At 44.4% G+C, this 25,169-nt stretch overlaps 1 protein-coding gene across 2 annotated transcripts in view; it reads right to left on the reverse strand.

Annotated features, from left to right (window-relative positions):
- Adamts18 (ADAM metallopeptidase with thrombospondin type 1 motif 18) overlaps positions 1–18,404 on the reverse strand; it is a 131,153-nt gene extending 112,749 nt beyond the window's left edge. The window contains exons 1-3 of one of the 2 annotated variants that reach the window (XM_075977950.1): positions 18,058–18,404; positions 17,868–17,955; positions 14,476–14,789 (exon numbers count right to left, since the gene is read on the reverse strand). Coding sequence is in view for 1 of the 2 variants with exons in the window: in XM_075977951.1 (XP_075834066.1) it covers positions 14,476–14,789; positions 17,868–17,955; positions 18,058–18,147 (492 nt within the window). In the remaining variant the exon portion in view is untranslated. The remainder of the gene's footprint in view (positions 1–14,475; positions 14,790–17,867; positions 17,956–18,057) is intronic. The other variant, XM_075977951.1, reaches the window with a different exon arrangement.
- Between the last annotated feature and the right edge of the window lie 6,765 nt (positions 18,405–25,169).

Here is a 25,169-nt window from a genome sequence, read left to right on the forward strand (position 1 = left end):
AAAATGAAATTAAATATGCTTACCTGGCATAGTTATAAAGTAGCAGAGTAATTCAGACTATGCTGTGAGTCACATAGGCATCAGTGTTTCACCACTAACAAGGATGGTGCAGCTTTAAAGATGGAGTCAGCAGGTGTGTCTATGCACACGCATGGACTGGGTTCCATGGCTTCTGCATTCCAACTAAAGCAGAACTCCAGGTTCCACCAAGTCCACAGATATCACAAAAGAAGCAACTGTGTACAAGTCCGACTGACATGCTATAGACAGAAAGTTCTAATTTACCTTTAAAAGGGTATCAGGGAAGAACATACTCAAGGGACAAGGAGAATATTCCTGTGTCGTTTCTACAACTGCTCATAGTCCCATTCTTATTGGTCAAGAGTATACAGAGGATATTTAATTTTATCTTACAAACTACCAATGTATAAATAGAATTCACATTTTAAATTTATATTTATATGATTAGGCCCCCTTCCCCGTAAAAAGGCAAGGATGGCTCTTATTATAAATCTTTTGCTGCTACTTTAAAGAGCTGACTGTTTTCAGGAGTCTGGGGTACCACGTGAAATTCACAAACAAATACACACCAATAAAAATGTTCCCAGACTTGTTTCCTGCTGTCAACCAACCCACCACTCACTCCCAGCCTCCCTATACTATCCACACACTCTCATCAGCTCCTGCATCCCCCTGCACCATGCACGCATCCTCAGCAGATCCACTGTATTGTCTATGCAGTATCAGCAGACCCCTAGCCCCATTCTACTGTACTATCCATAACCTCAGCAGCTATATCCTTCAAAGGCACACATGGTACTGGTTTCATTAATTAAACTTTTAAAGCATGGTCATGACGCACAAAAATGTACCAAATTGAGTTTTTGATTTGGAGGCTAGAGGTGCTTAGCCAGTAAAGCCGATGCAAGTATACTGGTACAAAGCAAATGAACAAACAAAAAACTTTAAAAGTCTGAAACATTTCTGGTATCAAGTACCTTGGGTGATGGATTCTCAAACTGCCTGAAAGGGTTAATCTAGTTGAAATTAATAGCATGCACACTCCAAAAATCCAATTTCACATAAATCTATTTTCTTAACAAAGTCATTGTATGTTAGCACTGTATCAAAATGTTACCCACAGGAGTTTCTTGGTTATGAGACATTATGGGCTGACACAATTGAGGATGCTAATGATGCTTAATAGGCAAAGGCCTGGAATGTCCCCGGGTGCCCTGTGAAACATAGATGTTCCTTCCTAAAGAAAACATTAGCCATCCTAATACCAATAGTATTCCACTGAGAATCTATACTAACGGAATTCCCCCAGGCAATTTAAACAAGTACGTATATAAGGAAACTGGCTGCTTCACTTAGATCCATGAATTTAAGTGGAGTTCTCTAGAGAACAGAACCAATAGAATGTGTACATATGTGTACAATATGATAAAAATGGACCATTAGATTGACTTACACTATAGGGACAAACTCAGAGCTTGCTCAATGAAACCAGGTGCTTCCATAGTCCTGAATCTGTACTGAAAGTTGAGATCCCTAGGGAGTCACTGGTGTTGTGTCCATTTTAGAAGACTGACTAAGACGGCCTGTCTGCTATCAGTAGCGGATGGGGAAAACAGGCAGACACACAGTTTTCCCCAGACTTATTACTTCTAGGCCATCAATGGATGATGTCACCCACTTTGATGGTGGGTCTTCCTTGCTCAGGTGATCCTGTCTGGAACTCCCTCTCAGCACACCCAGTAGCGTGGCTCCTAGGTGATCCTCAATTTCATCAGACTGACAATCATTCTAGACCAACCATCATACATGCTATCTCACCTGTAACCCAAGGTTACAGATGGCAGATGGTCCAAGATGACCTGAAAAAGCAAGGGATTTCCTTTGTGCCGGAAGCCTGCCCTAGAATGAGCCCAAGAGACTTCTGCATTTGCATTCTACTGTTGCTCAAAAATGATGGCAAAGAAGCAGCTTGTGTCTACCCTATCACTAACTCAAAGCACTACCAGTCCAAAGTGTAGGATGTCTCATCCATATTCTTTTGTTCTGTAAAGAAACCTACTTCCAGCCTCTTCAAACTGTAGGCAGAACTCAGTTCCTTCGGGGGACAGAAATGAGTCTCTATTTGCTTGCCATTTATCAGTCAAAGACCACACTGGCCCTGGAGGCTAACTGCCTTCTGACATGGCCCATTCCATATCCAGAACTGGCAAGTCAGAATCTCTCATGTGTTAAGGCCCTCTTCCTCTGAGCCCCAGTGATAATCTGTCTGCAAACAGGACCCAGATTCAAAGGGCTTGTTTGACAAGATTAGACCTTCCTGGAATGTAAAGGCTAACTGATTTGGAACCTTACATCTGCAAAGTCTTATATTTGTAGCATCTAGTTCCAGTCACAGAGCACACCGCTGGAGAAGGAACATGAACAACAGAGGCCATGTGATCCTAGGCTTTTGCTCTCTAATATGACAGCCCTTTTTTCCTTCAAAGTCACTACTCTACAGGTAAGTAATCTATATTCCCAGATTGTTCAGTTATACCCACACAGCATTTCCATGTAGTATTTCTGTAAGTTCCTGTGAGTCTGAAGTTATTTTAAAATCAAATGTTAGGGCTGGTTCAGTGGGTAAGGCATTAAGGCTTGAGTTGAATTCCCCAGAACCAGTGCAACAGCATGTATCTGCAATCCCTTTTATTGCCAAATAGGAAGTTGAGACTGGAGAATCCCTGGCAGTTTGAGGAACAGATAACCTGGTGTAGGAGGCAATGAAAAACGAGAGCTCCTGTTTCGAGGTGAAACTGAGGTCCAGTGCTTGAGGTTTTCCTCCAACCCTCATAGTGCAGGGTGTGCCCTTCCTGCCCAACATCTTTAACACAAGATAAAAAGTTTAAGACTCAAATGTTATCCAGAGGGACCATTTCCTCAAAATTGCATCACCAGTGAGGGAGATAGAGCTGGACTCCTAAATCTCAGCATTTTAACGCCAGTCTGCCATCTTAAGTTGTTATGTGAGCTGTTTCTGAGATGCTGATGTGTCTGAAGTCCATGCTTTTTACATGGACCACAGGCTTTCAAGCTTGGCTTTGCTTCAGGACTATTTAAGAAATCTTTAAAAGATACTCATGTCTTGTTCTCATCTTTAAACTTTCTGTTTCTGTGGGTCTGGACAGGTATCTGAACATGAGCATCCATGATTTTCCATCTGTCTGGATCAAAATTAATGGACTGTTCTAGACTTTAGTCATAAATAGTAGTGTTACACATCTAATATTGAGCACCAATTTGTATTTGTCTTATACACAAAAAGAAGTCTTTTACAAAAAGTGGATTCATCCTATGCCAATGAGTTTTACTGCAAAACAGAGGCTGCAAAACCCAGACCTCCTAAGAAGCTTCAGAAATGGGTATTCACATACTGCAGCATGAGAGGGCATGTAAGCAATATTTAACTTCAGTCCTCTCTTTGACATGCATAAAGAAAACCCAGACTTATCCACAATACAAAGGATTTATGGTCATATCTGCTCGTAGAGAAATTAATGTTGAGGGACTCTGCACATGCTCCCTGGAAGCAGTAAAATAAAATACAAAATGTAGACAAGGAACTATAGGCTCCCAGGATGACCTTAGGACACTGCTTACTCTGTTACAGAACCTGGCAAGCAGGCAGACACAAACCCCTTCAGCAGCTTATCTCAGTCTCTTTCAAGTGCCGTCCCTCAAAGGAGGGCACGCACATCGCTGGCTCCTCATACATTAGTGATGTCCACATCTAATTTATATCAGAAGACATGCCCCCTTGACTGACACTGGGAGAAGGGGCAGATCAAGTATTTCAAAGTTGAGTGGCATGAATAAGCAATCAAAAGAATCCTACTGAAAGTAAAACCCTTAGATACTTCAAAGGCATCCCTTCAGGAGAGATGGCCACACTATCCAGGCCGAACAGTCACCAGACCTCTCTTCGGGCATTTGAGTATATTCTGCTCTATAACTGGCTAAGAAAACCGTGGGAACAAGTTTTCCTGGGAGTAACTTGATGTAACCAAACTCATGGGTTCGTAGACAGTGTTGTGTATGAACTCCAAACAAATATTTTTGGTCATGAAAGCCCTAATGTGTAGGACTATCATTAGGCCTGTTTATATTTGGACTTCAAGATTTAATCAGCGCCATTTTCTCTTGAATTGTTTATTGCTCATGGTGGGAAACCACGCAATTTTCCAGCACATATGTTCTGCTGGAGGGGGCTCTTTGAAGCCACTGTCTTGGACCCTTGCAAAACAAGAGTAAGTTCTCAACAGCTTTGCACATTGGACAGTTAAGGTTATAGTGACAATGATACTTGATGGCACATGCCAATGAAAGCATATAAATCCCTGGCCATGACTAGTATCCTATATCTGATATGCCAATATTTCATAAGGAAGGGGACTCTCTACCCTAACCTTGCTCTTAATAAAGCACAGCTCTCAACGTAACTGAGACACTTGCAGATACATGCATATTTTTATAGCAATAGCAAAAATCCAAACAAAATAAAAAATCAGGACAGATATGAGCATATGAATCAAGGCTTAGGGGTCATCTCCAAAGAAGAGGGTAGAAAGAACCAGAGGAATGAAATGATGTTTTCTGGACACAACAGGACAGTTATACATACGAACCCACAACAGCTGTGACAGCATGAAGCTCAAGCCAGACAAACCATCACGGTGGAGGAGAGAGGTAAACATGAAGTCCAACCTCTAGCTGAGAAGCTACTGGCAACTGATAGCTGCTAAGTGAAGGACAACTGAGACCTGCTAAGTATGTGATCCATGGTAGGTTGCTCACATTCAAGGGGATGGCACCACACCTAAGAGTATTTGGGGAGCACAAATTGGACCCTAGGCTGGGTGGGAAGAGAGCAGAGGTGGATCTTTGGAGGAGTTAGGGGAGGGGTGAAAATGATCAAAATTTTAAAAATAAAATGACTCCAAAGGCAGGCACATTTTAAAAAATCTAACTCCTACTGTCATGACCAGGGTACCTAGATACAAGTGCCAGTGAAAACAGTCACCCCCACACACACACAATAAAGTCATAGCACAGGCAGAGTACAAATGAGTTGAGTTGATGAAGAGTTTCAAAGTAGTAACTGTCAAGCCCTTAGTTTGCTCTGCATCATCCTAGATTACCTCTGCATTAACTCACCTATGAACACACAACAAAAAAAGAAGAGTTTTGTTCTGTTCTTATTTTGATGAGCAGAGCCATTAATTCAATGAAGCCCCAAGTCTTATAGGCAGGTGAAGGCAAATAAAGTCTAGACCCCCACACATTTGTTCTTAGCCGTGACATATCTGTGGCATTAGGAATGGATAAGTCAGTGAGATGAGTAAGGAAGCCAAGGAAATGTCGGAATCACCTAGAACTCAGAAGGCTCTGTTTGCAGAAGGAAGTCAAGAGGGGGAAAGTATGGTTGAGAGAATAATAGAAAAAGGTATACAGCTGGATAGTTCGGGCCCAGCTTTGCTGAATGCTAGCAATTCTAGTGGGAAAGAAGAAAGGAGGGAGGGAGAAAAAGAAAAAAATGGGAAGAGAGGACGGAGGAAAAGATAGTGAGCTGGGGAGAAAAGGTATGGGAGAAGGAAAGGATGGATTAAATCCTTTTCAAAAATATGTGTATTTATATACATAAACATACATATACATGTGTATCTATACATATGTGCCATGTGTGCATATAATTACATATGTGTCTATATGGTAGTTTGGAAGCGATATCCCTCATAGTCTCATGCATCTGAACACTTAGTCTCCAGTTGGTGGTGCTATTGGGTAGGTTTAGGAGGTGTGGTCTAGTTGGAAGAAGCACATCACTGGGGGAAGGCTTTGAACTTTCAAAGTCTCGAGCCATTCCCAGTTCACTCTTTCTGTTTTCTGCCTGCAGTTTAAGATGTGAGCTCTTAGCTGCTCCAGCTACCATGTTTGCTGCCTACTGCATGACTCCCTGTTATGATGAACTCCTATCTCTCTGAAACCATGAGTCCAGATAAATGCTTCCTTCTATAAATGGCATTGGTCATGGTATTTTTTTTATCACAGCAATAGAAAAGTAACTAATACTATACACACACACGTATGATATGGATGATATATTTATTATATCATATACACCTATATATATGTGTGTATGTATATATATATATATTTTTTTTTTGAGATAAAATGTCCTAACCACTGCAGTCCAGAGCAGTTCAGATAAGCATACACCACTTGTTCTAGTAATTGCTGCATGATTATTATTATGACAAACATTCATTCACAAAAGTACTTGTACTCAGGCTGATGAAGGAAAGACACAACAAACAGTAGGTTTCTGTAATATTTAGGTGCGAATCAACACACACTAGCATTTAAGGCCTTAAGTGACCATTTTTTTTCTCTCACTCTTTTTTTAACCAGGCACTTCAAAAAGGATATGGAAAAGTAAAGACAACAGTTCAAGTCCTACTTCCAAATAATTTACAGGCTCATATATAACCTGGGTGTTCATGATGAATAAAATAAACAAACTCAAAAATAGCCCCAATGGGTGTTGCCTGGTAACTTCTGACTTTTGTACTAAAGTGGGACCTCATGCTGGCACTCAGAAATTTTGGGATCTTAACCAATCTGATTTTTAGGTTAGGGAACTTGATCATCCAGGGGGGATTGGGCACTCATACAGGGTGTTTCTTGTGAGCAAATATTTGTGAGCCTCACAAGCGAGGTGCCAATCAGACCCTCACCTTAGAGTGAAGAAGTCAAGCCCACAGTGGGTGAGCAATGTACCTCACTGCTGTGCAGACAGTGAAGGGAAGAGCCGGCTCCGAAACTAAAGACAGAAATCTACAATCAGTGTGTTGATCCCCGTCCTCCTCCTCTCCCCGACCTCAGTAATCCTCCTTCTTTTATTCTTTCTTACTTGATAAAATGCTTCCTCTCCCTACAATATTCCCAACCTTCACACCAAGAGGGTTGCCAACCCCAAAGAAATTCTTTTCCTGTTCTGACAGGCCTGCCTGGAAAGGCTTCAGGACAGGGGGAAAAGAGTTCAATGGCCATTTCCTGGCCAGACCACCTCCTAGTTCAAAGTCAACAATCAAGCAGAGAGCAGCTACTGCGTGACAAGTTCAACACTCACCAGGGGTCTTCCTCACCCTCTGCCAGCAGGCATTTCTATGAAACACATGAGAAACACGAGGCCTCAGGAAGCAAGCCTGGGATGCCAGGATGCCCTGGATGCCAGGATGTTCAAGATGCTGGAATGCCTAGCCCAGGACCCTGGAGTCAATATGGCCAACAGAATCACCCAGAGGGAATGGTGCTTAGTGGCTATATTATGACAGGAAGGTACCACAGAGGGAGGCTGAGCCCTTCCAGCTCTCGTGAGAGACCCCTCAGACTTGCCTTAGCTACTTTGGAGTCCAACTCCCTGGCAAGAACTGTGGTCTTTGGGGAAATTTTTTTTTAATTTGGTTTGGCCTTTTGCTCAAAGCCTTGTTAAAAGCAAATAATTCTCTTCACAAATCATGTCTTAGGAGAAACGCAGAGGAAAGAAGCCAAGAAAATAAAAGGGTCTTTTTACCCTTGATGAATTGAATAATAGCCTAAGAAAACATCTTTGATTTGGGCCAGCCTATATTAAAAAACATGTAAATACAACCCAGCCTAATCTGTAATTTCACATGATCCTCTCAAGTGACCATGACGTTCCAAGGGGGTAGATGTAATTCAACAACCCCTGCTAGCTAACAAGGCCCCTCAAAGCAGCAGAGCCACAGGCTAAGGGCATTTAACTTCAGCCCTTTTATGAATGGAAATCGGCTTTCTAAAGATGACGCGGCAGGCAGTGACCAGCGACAGACAACTCAGTGACAGCTTTCTGAGTTATAAAATACTTTTGAAAAGCAGACATCAAAGCTCCCTACCGCCTATTCAAATCCAATGGCTTCGAAAGCTCCTTGCAGGGACCCATGCTCTCCTGAGAATGGTCACTGCAGCAGTCACAGGCTGCAAAGGCCACCCCCGAAGAAAAGACACAATGGGACATCAGGGCAGCTAGCCACGGAGCAGATAAAGGAAAGAGAAAGCAAAGGAAAGCAAACAACAAAGTTGGATGCTGCACCAGGAATCCAGGCTGGAAGGAATTCTTGAGGCAGCCTTGGTTATGGTACCTACTCTGCTGGGAGCCTCAGATACAGTTGGGGAGCCAGGACAACAAGCCAACACCAGTCAGAAGGTTCAGTGGCAACAGCAAAGCGGTTTTCCCTTGTGGTCAGCTGGTCTTGCACAGATTATCAAAAGTCAGCTGACCCATACAGTCAGAGACTGCTTGTGTGTTTCCACTTGATAGCCATGTGAAGTATAGAGCTAGGTCTAGGTTGAGTTTATTAAGCAAAAGTATATTTCTCCAACTAGAACAAACCATGGTTCTCAGAGAGGTCAGGTACCAATAAAGCGCAAAATGACCTTAGGCCTAGCAATTGTTTATACACTGAAACAGGGACCCTGGAATACGATGTCAACCAGAACTACAGTTTTAAAGGAGTTAGATTGGTCAGGCCAGTATCAACTCCATCTTATGGAGATTGAAAATGCAGGTTAGTGTATTAAAAGATAAGAAGTGGCTAGGGAATTATACCCAGTTAATAGAGTGCTTAGTCCACACAAAGTCCTGGATCTAATCCCTAGTCTCACTTAAAGCCATTATGATGGCATAGGAGGTCAGGAGGATCAGAACTTCAAGGGCATCCTCAGTTACATAGGATGTAACAATTACGTACAGCATGAGCCACAAGAGACTCTCTCTCCTCTCTCTCTCTCTCTCTCTCTCTCTCTCTCTCTCTCTCTCTCTCTCTCTCTCTCTTTCTCTCTCTCTCACACACACACACATACACACACACAGGAGTACATGGGGCTTATGCAAAGAGAGGCGAAATGGCTCTGGATACAGTGCTCAGTAGATAGAGTGTATCTACCTGCCTTCCATGCACAAAGCCCTGAGCTTAATCCCTAACACTACACAAACACCCGATATGGTAGTGTCTCCTGGTATTGCAGGACTCAGGAAGTGGGAACGAGAGGATCCAATGCTCATGGCCGTCCTCAGCTACATAGTGAATGTCTGGACAGCCTGAGTGCTTATTTCTCTTCAAGCCCAGTGACCATGAAACTCTTATACTTAGAGGTTTTTTTTTTTTTTGTCACATTTAGGATACAATACAGAATTGGGGACAGCACTGTGCTCCTGGTTGTCTTGTCACTGGGAACCTAAGCAGAGACTTTCTTCAAAGGGGGAAAGAAACCCACGACCAAACATGCTGGAAAAAGTCTAAGTTTAAAGAGAATTAGAGAGTTGTTTGTGACTTAGGACGTCCTGACTCACTGACACATGGGAGCACACAGAGTGCCCAGCCTCTCCCTTTTCTAAAGAGAGAGCTTGTGGGCTCTTTGCTCTTGAGCTCTGCTGAGCTTTGTTCAGTCTAAGATGGGAATTGTTAGGTCTAAGAGCCCTATTGCTGTTTCTCTTGCAGGTGTGTTTAATCCACAGCCCATGGGCTATTCATAGCCAAGTGTAGTTATGAAACCAAACTTAATTAATACATTAGGCTGTTTTGTGAGTGTGAGTGTGTGTGTGTGTGTGTGTGTGTGTGTGTGTGAGTGTGTGTGTGTGTGTGTAACTGGATTACAAGTCAGGCATGGACTGTGCAGGTGACGATCTCCTATTATAATGCCAAAACATTAGATCCTAGCCCAGAGAGACGACTCAGCAACAGACAGCCATTAAAAGTACTTGTTACTACCATGGAGAAGCTAGGTTTCATTCCCAGCACCCACATTGTGACTCACAACTGCCTGCAACTCCTACTATTGGGGACCTAAGATGATCTGTCCTCTTTGGGCACTGCATATATATAATGCATATATGTGTATATAGGTGCAAACTCAGTACACATAAAATAAAAATAAATCTTGCTTTTAAATGAAAGGTTAGACACGTCTGTCAGTGTGTCAATGGTGTCTGTGTCCTCATTCATAGCTTTACCATCTGTGATCAGACTGGTGTCTGCCAGGACAGAAGCGATAAACAGCTACTGGGTGACAGAATCCATGAGTTAACATAGCTTTCCCAAACATCCTCAAACACAAGTGTTCACGATAACTCGTTCTCAACTACTAAAATACACCAGAAACATTCAAAAAATTATACCTTTCTGAGGCCAAATTCCGGTTTGAAGAAAAGGAACCCAAATTTCTAGAATGTCAGACAAAGCTCATCAAGTGGCTCATATGAGGCAAAGTCACTTAAAAAAAAATGAAAAAGATCCCTAAAGCAGAATATTTTAAAACAGTAAAATCTTTGAAGAAAGATATGGCCTGACAGAAAATGGAAATAAAGAACACAGGTGAACACAGAGTGTGTCACAGTTTCACAGCAAGGGGAGGCTTCCTTCCAACAGCCTCGGCTTGCCCAAGGTCATGACCTGCTTTCTCATCCCTGGACTGGGTAGAGGGGTAGCTTTGTAGTGTAGAAAGGACATATGTGGCAGGCCACTACAGGTGAGGTTAATATGTAACCCCGTGGTTCTGTGACAAAGGCTGCAATTCCAAATGCACTCACCAAGTTCAAGGTCACCAGGTGGAATGGGCAGGGGTGACCCAGAAGAGACGTTCAGAATTCAAAGGCAGGAATCACCTGCAAACTTAACAGCAGGCGGGATTCACTGGCTCCTGCTTTGTGAGTTACTGAAAGTAAGGGACAGCCCCCGGAACTGCTTAAAGTGAATTCTGTTGGCATGGCAACTGTACATTCCAAGAAAGTATTAGAAGTATTTTAAGCACTGGGTAATTTTGAATTATTCAGGGAAATCCCCTGCTGGAGAAATTCCAGCTGGAGTGTGTGTGTGTGCCTACCTTCCTGCCTACGAGAAGAATATACGTATTTCAGTACTATAATCTTACTGCCCTTTGTGTTTGCTTCTGAGGTTTCCCTAACAGTCTAGGTAGAAGCCAGCTTTCCTCCTGGCACCTTGCCAGATCATTTAAAGGTGACTGATTACTTTCCTAATACATTCTGCAAGCATACTGGGAGATGCCTATCACATCTAAAGGGATCCTGAAGCCAACGGTCTAGCCCCACTCTTAAAGAAACCCCAGACAGAACCTTCACACGAAGGCATTTCATCTCACCATGTCATTGATCTCCTATGGGTATCTGGACCAAGGGATGAAGAACTGCCATATCCTCTGGCACGCTAACTTTCCGACTTGTTGCTCCAACAAGCCTATTAGACACAAGTCCATCTGCTGAACGTTTGGATCATCTACGATGTTCTGAATCCATCACTGCAGCTGTCAACTAACCTCCCAAGAGGACTTATGAGACTCCCTCTTGACCAAAGATGCTTACCAGTATCTGTAGGTAGCTAGAAGAGGGAAGAGATGACCAGTCTCTTTTATTCTCATCTCTCACTGCCTCCTCAATGTGGTACCTGAAGAGGACTTCACATGACTTGCTTTTGCAAAACCAAAGAGTTTGATAGTCACAGTAAAAAGGATGCTGAGCTAGTAAGGGTGTTCCACTTAGAACCCTTGTTTCGATCTACTGAGAAAGGAACACATACCACTATTTAAGCTGAAACCATGTATTTTATAGCTTATCTTTATATAGTAAAGAGAACATTAAAGAAGGCGTCTAAATAGCCAATAAGGTTAAAGGTGATACTTCATCCATCAACCATCAGAAAGATGCCAATTACAATGTAGTATCCAATTTCACACCTGTAAATTTACTAAGATGGAAAAGGCAGATATTATCAAGTGCTGGCGAGAACAGGAAGCACTCAGAACTTTACCACATACTATTAAGCGTAGATTGGCACAGCCTTTTTGAAAAGCTGATTCACAGGACCAGCTAAAGCTTCACCTATGCCTACGTAGACACAGCAACTTTACTCTATTCCACAGAACGAGAACGACAGCAAAAACTAACAAACAAACCATCATGGGACCCTCATACGAGGAAGTACATTATGATTCTACTTAGGGGACAATTTTCAAAGAGCATAAACAAACCACACAATTGGTTAGAGCAAAATGGTTATCTCATGTGGACAGTAAAGATGGCAGGAGCAACCAAGGGCCTTATTGGGACACTAACAATGTCCTGTTTGATCTAGGCTCACAACTATGGATGTGAACTTTGTCAACATTAATCAAGCTTTATCATTATTATTTGTGTTTTTCTGTATGCACATTTTAGCATTCCTATGCAGACATTACCCTTCCACAGAGCTCACAAAATTAATATGGATCCGGGTCACCACATGCCAGTGAGGTCCATCCTCTCTCATTTTGCTTCTTATTATTAGGAGTTTAAGAATTGCACAGGTGTTTGGTGGGGGGATGGGAAAGGGGTGGCAGCAAACTTAGGATAAATACATTCGATTGTTCCCTACCTCTTACCTCATAGGCTCTACCAGGGTCAACAAATTAGATCATCAGAGTCAGATGCCTGGAGATTGTAATGATGGCAGAAGTTACTTACATGGCTGAGAGCCAACCAAGGTCCAATGAGGTCACAATAACTACATCCATACACCTGGCTTGTTGAAGGGCAGGGACAACCTATGCCTCCCACAGGACAGACCTCAATGCCAGCTGCTTTGTTCACACCATGTTAAATTTGGAAAACTTTAGCCCATTTCATTCTTCTGCCATAGATGATAATTTGTTCCCAGTTCCAAGGTGAACCTCTTCACTAGAAAAGGCCACCTGATGTCTATCCATGAGATAACTGATCAGAATTCCTACCTGCCACAAAGAGCAGAATTCCGAGGGCTGAACGTGTAGGCTACGTGTTGTAAGAATGAGGAAAGCTAAAGACTAAAGGAGGACTTCACACATGAAACAGTTCCTCTCTACAGGTCTGGGATGAAATCTCTCCAGGCACTACAATTTCCATGACATTTAAAAGCTTTATTTATTTTGTATGGATGGTGTATGTGTGTGGGTTTGTGTGTGCCATTGCTTGCATGCAAGGTCAGAGGAGTTGGTTTTCTTCTTCCATTAAATGTTTCCCAGGGATTGAATTCAGGTCACGAGGTTTGGCAGCAAACATCTCTACCTACTGAGCTTTGGAATGAGAGGGTCTAAGGCTCTGTGGTGTAGTGAGTGACTCTTGAGGACTTTTGGAAACTGGAACAGGCAGAGAGCAGGAAACACAAGGAGAATGTGAGAAACCAGCAGAAGACTCGCTGCAAGACAACAAAAAACAAAAACTAAGACACATCCGTGCAGGGGTGAGCACTCGTGTGCGTAACCACGTCTCAACACACAGGGAATTGTTGAGCCAGCCAGCACTCAGATGAATCTAGGTTAGCTGGGAATTGCTAACTCATTGTTTTATTTTGTAATTTAAATACACTAAAGAGTATAGTGACTGTGGTTATGGGTTTGGCAGGATTTCAGGACAACACTCTGAAAAAAAGACTTAACTGGAAAGTCTTAAGCAGTGAAGAATAGGGGAGCCCTCATTCACTCCCAGTCCACTCCCCAAACCACGCCCCTGGCTTAGCCAAGCTGCATCCCACATGTACATCACCAGCTAACTCCCAACTGGGCTTTCTCACATTTTCCTTCTTCCGGCCACGCCGCAGCACGAGCACCATGTGTCTCCAGGACCAGCTCTGCTGTCAGCCTGAGACATTTCTCCATGGCGACATGAAATGAAAGCCTGGGATGTCATTTACTGCCTTGTCTACTTGATTGGATTCTGAGTATCATTTACATGGATATTCTTGGCCTGGTGTTTGACACAGAAAGATTATACAGAAAGGAAATCATGCTTGCCTGCCTCCCCGGGTGCTGCATTTTGTCCTGCTGGTCCCCCACACCACCCCACATTCTAAGATGATGCCTTCTGCAAGAAGTGCAGCACCAACAGATTTTTCTAAGAAAAACCAAAGCCTCCCCCCCCCTATTCCGTCAGGTTGAAGGCAGGTTAACTCCGGCTGCTGAAGGCAATTTTAGATTTGAAATGCAGTTTTCCCCCTTTCAAAGCACTGGAGACGCCATGTAGCCTGTTAGATTTATAGAATTCCTGGTCTCCCAAGACTTTGCGAAGCGAATGGCATCCATCAAATTAATTTCCTTGGGGATCGTCTCAAACATGGAGAATGAAAGGGCCCAGGCCATTAAACATCAAAAGGAAGTTCTAAATGCTCATTAAACTTCTATTATATTTTCTTTCTTTCTTTCTTTTGCAGAGAGCAGATTAACTCAATTGAGAATATTATACGTATCAAAGCTGACAGTGTGAATGTGTGGAGTTGGTTGGAAGAGAGCTTTAGTGCTGCAGACATCTGTTCATTCAAGTTACACAAAACACGAAAAAGCGTGAGCTCCATTAGACCGGGGCAGACTTACCAAGCCGGCACACGTAGACACAGCAACAGAGGACGAGCTGTCATTTCTGATAAATCCCTGATACAAACACTGCTGCGCCTCGGGTTCCCGAGTCTCTGAAGCACCGTCCTTTCCAAGTACCTGGACTATAAAGTGACTGCTCAAAATTGCCGAGGGCTTAAGCTCTAAGTGTAGATCCTGTCCAAATGCTGAAAAGCGGTAGTGCAGGGAGCTGCTGGCACCGTGTGCCGATCGCCTTTTCCTGTTGTGCAAAATGTCGTGTGAGATATATGACCCGCCCGAGTCCACTTCGACTGGCGTGACAAAGACGTAATCTGTAATGGAAAAATTTAGCTGTCAGCACCCGAGGCCCAAGATGCCAATGGGTCAGTTTCTAGCAGGCTGCCCCAACGCTCACAAAAATCCTTGTTCCGTGCACCTAACAGTGAAGAGAATCCAGAGGGGCTCCAGTGCATTGTGGTTTGTGCCACCAGGCTCTACCACCTTAAACTTCTATGGAGGCTACAGCTGGGGATGTGGCTCAGTGGTGAAACCCTTGCCCAGCATTAAAAAAAAAAATGCTACAGAAACTAAAAGCTAAGCACAATTTTGAAAAATTTCAAACATACTTGGGTGAAAGGTCAATATTCAGTATGAGAAGAAATACAGGGACTCTTCATGTATTAGCCATGGAGCATCTGTGTGTAATGTCCATGATGGTGACTGACAAAAATTTATCAATATGAAGTTGTAAAGGTTAATAAGTGGGAATTTTTCTTCTGGCGATTGATAGCCTTGTTTAGGTTGCTCTGAGGATAGAAACACTACAAATAGGTCACAAAGTGTGCTGTTTCTGAAGACCTCCTCAGCTCATTTACCCCCTGCCCCGCTCAGTGCTACTTCGCAGGAGAACAGGACACCAACACTTGGGTCTTCTTTACTGTTTGAGCAGCTTCCAGGGAGGCCTAAGCACAGCCTAGGCAGAAACCCGCCTCCAAACCTCCAGAAGCATCCTAGATAGAGGCTGGTGTTTCAAACTGCTCAGACATGTTGGAGGGGGTGTGGCGGATCAGGGACACCTGGAAAGGCATGTTTAAAAATGCCTTCCCCCTGGCTCCCCTGAGCAGCACTAATTGCAGTATGATCTGGGGGTGTGTAGAGGGGCGGAGAGCTAGGAAACAATTTGCTGCGGGAAAGAGCGGAGTCGGTACACTGCTTTCTTTCACAAACCATTGGAGTTGAAAACATCGTCCCAGAAGATGATGTGGAGCATGCCCTGTGCACATTAAAAAAAAATAAAAGAGGAAAAATGTTCTGGGTTTCCACTTTCGAGGCACACACAGAATGGGAGACTAATTTGGAAAGTGTTTAGAAAGATTCCGAACAACTAAGAGGCATGTTTGAGTCACTTGGGTCCTGGGCTCCCAGAAGAGAAAAGGAAAAAGAAAGATTTTTTTTTAAAGGAGGAAAAAAAAAGAAATTAAGAAATCCTCCCCTGAGTAGTCAACAACAATGAAATGAAACATCATTTAGGAGATGCTAAGGAACCAGGAAGTTTTAAAGTGTGTAGGGATAAAAACACAATATTCTAATTATATTCTGATTAGGCTCACATTAGCAAAGAAACCCCAACATTACAATAATGAGCCCTGTTTCCTTCTGGACCATGTGTGACTTCTAAGGCATGGCCAACTCTTTTATGGCTCCTTTCGCCCTCTTTCTTTTAAACTAGAAATACCCTATCATTGACATATTTTTCAGAAAATAAAAGGAAAAATGTGTTCCCCCTTAAAAATTGAGCAGGACACATTTTTAGTTCTCAAGAAATTCCTGATATGTTGCTCTGAAGGTAGCTGTTGATTAAAGCCAGCCTTTTCTTTCTTTTTGCAAGAGAAGACTTATTTTCTCCATCTGCCAGAGTTAGACCTGACTGCATAACCGCCATTGCTGACATATGCTCCTGACAGCTCCTACCATGTCTTCCTCTCCTCCTTGTACACAGCCATCTGACACTCCACCTGCTCTTACTTGGGAGTGTCAGCCAGTCTTCCCGACCCCTCCTCGTCCCCTCCCAACCTAGGACACCTGCTATAAGTTTGTTTCCAAAAGAGTAACATAACAGCCTGTTGGTTACATTCAGTCCTGTTTGGGAAAGGGGGCAGTGGAGAGGTCCCTCACAAAGACTGATGTGCTGTGTTGGTTCAGGTGCTTACAGGGGCTGGGAAATGGAGCCCAGTGGACAGAGTTCTTGACAAACATGCAAGAGGCGCTGGGTTCAATCCTCATGACTAGATAAACCAGGTGTGTTGGGCATTCCTGTGAAACCAGCATCAGGGGGTGGGGGTAGGAGGACCCTAAGGTCAAGGTCATCTTCTCTGTAGCTAGACTGTGCAAACTCTGACTCCAAAAAACAAGCCTAGTAAGTCCTTATAAGCCATGTCTGGAACAGAAGGGCTCGCTGGCCATTGCTTCCTGGTGAACAGGAGTGAAGTTTTAGAAGCTCCTGACTGGCTCTGAGGGGACAAAAATGAAGACTTCAGAAGAGTGTATTTCTGGGTCCCTGTCCTCTCACTCTCCATTCTATGAAAGCCTTTGCCCATAATTCTAGCATCTTCCAGACTCAGAATGGCCCCTTACATTTGAACAGGAGAATTCAATCCTACAACGATGACAATTTATAATCCCAAGAAATCCACGTTGGCCAGTAAAGTCTTGCTTAAGAGCCTGGGGCAAACATGAATTGTTCTCCTGCAGCTGGTGGGAGACACTGAAAGCAAGGGTTTCCCTCTCTGAGAGTATTGCGAAGTTAATAAATGAGAAAAGACGGAGTATGCTCTGGACCTTTGAAGTTGGGGGACTTAAAAGACAGAAACAAGGACTTAAAGCACCTAGGGCTAGTGTTTTCCACCAAAGGGCGTCTTTGGGCACCATGGCACAATGTCAGTGGAGAGAGAAGGGAGGGACAATGAGCAAGCGGCAGGAGGGGAAGCGGGGGCTCACCCCCTCTCTCAGCCTCAACCAGAATTTGTTTCTGTGGCTTTCCCAGGAGAGGAAGGAAACGAAGAAGCCTTTTATCAATGCCCTACTCGGTGCCCACTTCCTTTCTAATTTCTTACTTAAGTTCGGATTATTTTTCTTAACAAGCCATCTGTGAAGGAGGGAAATTATTTTCTCATCTATGTGACTCGCAGCTTGAGGCATTGATTTTCTGATAACTTCACAGACCTTGCTACTTTTCCCTTCTCCAACCAGAGAACCTTTTCTTTTCTCTCTCTTTTTTTTCACACAGTACACACCTGCCAGGTTAGGAGGTGCGCCTTTTCTAACATTTCTCTCTCTTGAACACAAAGGGGACAGACGGGGTGGGGGGAGCCCTTGCGGGATGGTGGAGTACAGAGAGGGCAAATACGAACCATCATTTAATCCGCTGCCACCGCTGCTGCTGTCACTGGCTAAGGCGACGGCCACCGAAGCACAGCAGAGGCAGCACAGCTGGAGCGCCTGCAAGAGAGAAAAAGGTGACACCCGCGTGTGAGCAACGCAGCGGGTCGGGCGCCTCCCTGATCCCGGCTGTGCGGCGCGCCCCTCGGTAGTGGCACCTGCCTTGGCCAGACGCCCTAGTCCCACGGGGCCCCACGGTGGCCCGGGATCGGCGGCCCGGAGGGCGCACGCGAACAGGAGGACGCACTCCATGGTCAGGTGCGGACGCGGTGACTGCTGGAGGCGCGCATTGTCCCCGAGGGCCGCGGAGCCCCAGGTGTGGCGCCAGGTGCGAGTCGCCGCCGTTGCAGCTCACAAGGCAGCGCGGGAGACTGTGAGCCTCCTCCCTGCTCCGGCCGCGCGGGCCTGAGGCGCTCCGGGGTACAGGGTCTCCCAGAGTCTGATCTGCCGCTCCCGTGGCGGGGAAGCTCTGTCGGTGATGCTCGCGGGTCTGCTGCGCGCGTGTCGGTGTCGGGGTGATTGTCTGCGGCTAGAGCAGAGCTGCGCCAGCTGGCTCCCCCAGCGCGCCCGAGCCTAGCGCCCGCCTCTCCTTCGCTCAATGATTGGCGACCCGGGCCTTCCCTGGGCTCGTCCGAGCTCCTGTACAGCAAAGGGCGTGGGATTCCTGGGCCTGGGCTCCGAGGGAGGGGAAAGAGGGGGGCGGGGAGGCCGAGTGGGAGTCAGGGGGAGGGAGGGACCGCCGCCTGGCTAGGAGAGGGAGGGCAGCGCTCACGGTCCGCCTTGGGATCCTAACTTAGAGGCACAGAGAGATGAGCTGAGAAACTGGAGGCTCAGGTAAGGGGTGTGACTTCTGGAAAAGTCTGGTGATGGCGAAGAAACCCAGGGTTCGCTGGAAAGTTTCTGTAGTTTTCTCTTTCGCGGCAACCCAGGTCCTGCCCTGACCAGGTGGCAATCCTGAACCTTTGATAAGGAGATGTGTAACCTGAAGTTTAGGTGCACTCAAGATCACCCAGCTTTCCAGAATCCCACCAGTAACTGGCATATCTAGGGCAGCTTGAAGAAGAAACAGCTAGCGGTGAATAGTCACTGTTCCCAGTATACGAAACAACTCCCTCCCCCCCACCACGCCCCGCTCCTAGACGGACTTCTACAAATTGAATCTTGTTCCCAGGTACCCAAACCTCTTTACATTGGCCCTAAGAAACAGAGCTTGTGGACATTAGGTGCCCTCTATTCTGTATAACTATCCGTTTACTCAATGCTTTTATTTGATTCTTTTGATCCTTACAATTTGACTGAGGAGGGAAAAAAAAACAAACTTTTTTTCACAGGCCAGTGAGAAAGACCTTCATTGGGTAGCTCGACTACAGTATAATGAGATTTGCCATCACACGCAAGCTCGAACAAGCAAGACAGACTCTAGTTGGGGGGGGGGCAAAAGGGGGGGTTGTCAGACATGAGACATCTCTTAGAGATGCCACTGGAAAAAAAAGTTCCAAACAGTAAGTCCGTTTTACAAGAAAGAGGGGACTAGAATTTACCCGCTAAGAGAAAGGGCACAGCATACACAAAGAGCTTTTGAAGTAGAGAAGGTGTTTGCCCTGGGTGGAAGCGGTAAAGAGACCAGAAACAAAACCATCAGAAGGCTGGATGAGAAGGGCGCTGGAGTGTTGGCAGAAGGCGTGCAAAGCATACAGGTATAGAGGGTGCAAGAAGCTTTGGATTTCTCTGTGTGTTGTGTGTAGGTAGCAGGCAATGTCAACTCCAAATATCAGCCAATGGGAAGCCTGCTGAGCATGCAGACAGACCAGAGATACTGTGGCAAGCAGAGAGGAGAAAGTTGGGATACTGTTGCCAGCATCAGAGTGCAAAATGATAGATCTTAGCCCAAAGGTGATAACAGAAGGAGACAGCCCTGGTCAGTGCCCTGAACATCATTTAAAGGAGGTCCTTGTCAATCTTAGAAGTGATAGGTCAATACACATAATCTAATTTGTTGAATGAAATAACGAATGGTTATAAGCTTGGACTACAGAGGCAAATGTGGCATTTATTTGCTGGGAAGGAAGAAGCATGGTTTCAAAGTGAGAAAAATCGGAGTTCCATAATTCCCGGGGTTCCCTAGGGCCCCTGCCTTAAAATAGGTTAAGCAGGAATCATCATGTTGTATCTAAAGGGTGTTCTAAGAACTTAGTATGTTTTTCTAAGCATTTCATAAGTAGGCTTTAAAAATAAGAACAAAATATTTCCACTACTTGGTAGAATATGTTATGTGAAACTTACATATGCACTGAAACTGTGATGCTGAGCCAGGATCCATTGGGTAGAGCACCCAGAGATGAGCATCCAGCACATTGTGATGGAGTGACTCAGTGCGTTGGGTGACTTCACTAAAGGACTGGACACTAAAGAAAATTAGACATCAAAGACATTCAGTAAAAAGCCACCCCATTCCCCATGTCACTAACCAACAGACTTGAACAGCAAATGGGGACTGGGGTCAACAATGTAAGCAAGAGCACCAAGCAAACACCAAAGGAAACGGAAGGGACAGTTGGTCTCTCCACAGTCAGCTGACAGTAACTGTGTCCCTGGCAAGGGTTCTTCCCTCTAGTTTGCAAGAGATTACCCACATCCTTTCAGACTGCCTCTTTTTATGGCTAAGTTCAGGGCTAGAACACAAGGCTCATAGTCAGAGGGAAGACATTCATCCTGTCCTGGAAGGTAGGCAACAGGTTACATTGTGTCTTCAGTCAGGAAGCAGAGAGACGGATGCTGGTGTTCAACTCACTGTGATTCAGTCTACGATCCAACCCATGGACTGGTGCCAACCACATTTAGAGTGAGGGTTTTCACCTTAATTGTTAGCCCCTCCTCCAGATTACTAACGGACACACAGAAATGCCCAGAGGTTTTTCTATTGGGTTATTCTAGAGCCTGTCAAATTGTCAGTTAATATTAATGTACACACACACACACACACACAGAGAGAGAGAGAGAGAGAGAGAGAGAGAGAGAGAGAGAGAGAGAGAGAGAGAGAGAGAACAGACTTCCAGGCTGGGGATGAGGGAGAGGATGCCCCGATGAGAACATGAACAGTGTAGCTCCTAATCTCAGTCTTTTCTTCATCAATATGGAGTCATTGAGTGCCCATCCATTACGGTCCTCAGCCTCTTTATGAACCTCAGTGTCTTTCCAGTTCTTATAATTTAATAGAGCTCAGTCTTCCAAAATTTGGTTCTATTTCTGAGACCCATTTCCTATATCTCCATAGGTATAACAATCAAGTTCTGATTGTATTTATTTACATACGAAAGCGTCCAATCTCTCCTGCAGGGTTGATATACAACCATTTGGAAAGCCTTAATTTCTGGGTTGCCTTTGTGCATTCCATTTCCTAGGAACTGGGCCTGCAATACGTGTGCACTACCTCTAGATGGTGACAGAGGGTCGTCAGCATGGGGTCCAGCTTTGAAGACAGGAGTATTTTATAGCACTTCTAAGTCATTTGAAAATAATTTCAAATTTTTAACTTATTTTTAAAAACTGTAATCTAAAACACTGTAATTACTGTTAAGGTTTATAATAAGCCAAAAGAGCTTTTTCTATCTTAGCCCAGAATATGGCATGCAGATGGTACTCCTATGTGGAAGGAAGAAGGGGAAGACGAGCTAGAGACAGGGAAATGGAAAACAGGAACATTTGACATAAAGAAAAAATAGTTAACTTTTACTCATTACCCTTGTATTAAAATCAGTGGTTAAAAAATAAAAACTGGTTTTATTTCTAGTGACATAAGTTTAGCCTTCTTGTCCTACAAAGCAATTATGTCTTTGGTAATATACTTCCTCCTAACCGAGTCAAGAAGTATAATGTAAATCATCTTCTCTGCCTATATTTCCCATTGTCCCTGATCCGTAAAGATGCATGTATCTCTCCCATAAAGTGAAGCAGACTCGCCATGGTTAGCTATCTGAGATGGCCACCTCTTGATTTTGTCCTTTCTTACAGGCACAGTGGGGGACACTGCCTCTCAACCCCTCAAAAGCTGCAATAATAAAAACTTCGCTAGGTTTTAGTGAGCAGGTGTCTACCTCACAATTTCCTGTATTTTCATATCTTGAGGAAAATCCCACCATCTCCGAGTGGTGGGAAGGATAAAGGAAAACTGAAAAAAAAAAACTGATTTTGGTCTAATAGCCAAAGGAAGAAGGAAACCCAGACATGGGAGACTAGGCAGATGTTTAGGAGAGCACTTGCGTGGATCGCTGATTTCAGATTCCCAGAAACCCTGTAAAATGCTGGGTGAAAAATTATAATGTTTGTAATCTTGTGCTCTAGGATTGGAGATGGAGATGGGAGGACCTCTCAAAGCACACCGGACAGCTAGCTTGGTAGATGTGCTACTGCTCCAGGCCACTGAGAGACCCTGTCCCAAATAGAAGGTGGGAAGAATGGAAAGAGCTGGAGGACATCTGGGGTTGTCCCCTGACCTTTATGTGTGCGCTCTTTACACATGCACCCGTTCCCATGAGTATACCACCACACCTGAGTATAGACATGACAAGTCTTCCTTCCCCCATAAAAAATATCCCACGGTGATATGGATGCACCTCCTTGGAGGCTTGAGAGGAAGGGTCACTTCCCATTCAGCTTCTCAGAAATGGGACATAGCTCGGAAAGTTGTCCTCAAAAATCAGTGTGGAGGGAAGAGAGTTTCTGATTCTGCCTCCTTTATAATCAAACTATCCCCAAAGATAAGGAGCACAAAGGATACAACCCAAGGCAATGACAGCGGCCGCCTACAACAATTACTAGTAACGGTATAGGGGACAGACCCTTGGAGTCCAAGAACTAATTTTCTAACTCAGGGTCATCCAACACAATTTAGGGAGTCAGGCCTTGGCATGTGGACCTGTAATCCTAGCTACTTAGAAGAGTGACTTGGGAGGGGGTGGATGGCAAGTTCAAGGCCAGCCTGGGTGATTTAGTGAGACTTGATCTCAAAATAAACAGTAGGAAGGGTGGACGGTGTGGCTTGGGGTAGACCGCTGGCCTCCCGTATGATGCGTCACGTGGAGTCCATCTCCTCTGCTACACCCTACTCTCCAGTCAACACCTGACTTAGGAATCCCAGTGGCTCTTCCTCACCTTCGGTGTGACATCACGTCTTATTTTCTTATCAGACAGACATCGAACAAGGGTTCCTCGGTTACCTATACAGGAAGGTCCCCCCCCCTTTTTTTCCATTGTGGATCTTACTCTGAGTGTGGTATGCTTGCTCCCCGACTTCTATTTTTAGCCCTTTCCCAAGCTCTACTATTAAAAACCCCTTGTTTGCCAGAGGCCAAAGAGGTAGTATTAAAATGAGGCTACTCTTTTCCACAAACAAATTCTAGGCCAAGCTCCGAGCTCCTGGAAGAGTAGAATGCACGTTTTCCCAATGCTCTGGGAAGTATCAAACCACCTAGGAAAGACAAATATCTTTTGTGTGCAGGCACCATTCTCTCCTTCTTTACCCACCATGCACCAGGGGGAGTTTAGACACCAGCTCCCCCTGAGCCTCAGGCCTGGAGCAGTGGGGACTGGTAACCGCCATTAATCAGAATCACCTGGAACGTTGTTGTAACTATACATTCTTGGCATCCTCGTGAATAGCTCAATTAAGTGTGTCTGGGTTTCCGATATAACTAAATATATTGCCAAACAGTAATTGGGACCCACTGTACTTCCACTTCAGTTTGGATGCCAGAGCCACTTCCTCTGAACAGGATTTAAAGCTTCCGGATCCCCCTTTCCACTGTGTACACATGTGAAGAAAGCCTTGCGCTGAAGGATACAGGAAGATGGAGTAGAACCCTTGCTATAGCCCGATGGGGCGGGATGAGTGGCAAGGGCTGATACCTGTGGTTTGATTTGATGTTGGGATGGGAGAGAGTGATTCAGAACTCTCAAATGATTTACTTCCCTGTCTTCTGGTTTAGTCTATATCGGAGGCATATCTAAATGTATATGACATGAAAATTGCATTTTGGAGAGAGACATAAACATCACACATTTTGTCTCTTATGGAGAATCTAAGTTTATACACACAGAAACATACATGACACTAAATGCCAAGTGGTTCTTTCAGGGGACGAGCAAGGGGAAATGAGAGAGGGCAAATGGGTAAGTGAATATGTATAAAATGTCACAATGAAACCCATTGTCTTTATGTAATTAAAGTAATTAATTACCTATATGTAGTAACACTCTCATGTCAGGCAAAAATCATTGGCTCAAACGATGGACTCAGGGGGACCTGCTATAATCTTTCATTAATACTGATCAACTCAATTATATATTAATTCATTTACTGTGTGGCAGTGGTGGGACTGTGGGACCTGTGTGTGGAGAGCAGAGGACATCTGGGCTCTCCAACAACTGTGTGGATCATGAAGATTGAACTCAGGTTGTCAGGCTTGTCGGCAAGCCCCTTTATCCACAGAACCATCCTGATAACTAACCAGCATCCTTTTTATGTGCATCTACTAGCTCATTGGAAAGGCTGGGTGAGACAGTCAGGCACTATCTTTCCTTTCTTTCTCTCTGCAATAGCTCCTAAAAATAGTCACAATTCTTTCAAATACAAAACTAATGACTGAATATAGAGAAATAGAAGGTGTTCAAATACAACTATTAAAAATGTGGTCAGATAGAAGCAGATAAAACAGGCAAAGTGAGCCGGCCCCTGGTACAATTCATCTTATTTAAAGAGGAAGAGCACTTGAAGGGGCTGGAGAGGGGTACAGTGGCTAACAACATCTGTTCCTCTCTTAGAGGATCCTAGCTCCATTTTCAGCAACAATGGTCAGCAGCTTACAAAAGCCCGTAGATCCGGTTCCTGGGGATCGTCCAACCCATGAGTTTGTGCTGTGCACACATGCACACCACATATAAACATGAAATAATTGAAAAACAGAGGGGTAGCATTTGAAAGTAAAAGGGCGTTCCATCCTCAGCGGTCCAGTCCACTGTCCTCTTTTGATTCTCTTGTCACATTTAATAGGTACTCATCAAGTCTTTGTTTTTATGTCTTTTAAACATTGATGCCATAAATCTGTGTCCTTCTTGCTTCTCTTCTCTTTTGTCATCAGATAGTCTCCATTTGAAGCACAGGTCTAATCCTTGAGACACACAACTGCTGCCACCTGCAGGAGTTCGCTGGGCTTGATCGCCAAACATACAGCTGTTGATGGTTGGCTTTCTCTCATAGTAACAAAGCAGGGAAGGTC

Source organism: Microtus pennsylvanicus, chromosome 6 (genome assembly GCF_037038515.1).
Source record: "Microtus pennsylvanicus isolate mMicPen1 chromosome 6, mMicPen1.hap1, whole genome shotgun sequence".
Taxonomy (NCBI): Eukaryota; Metazoa; Chordata; class Mammalia; order Rodentia; family Cricetidae; genus Microtus; species Microtus pennsylvanicus.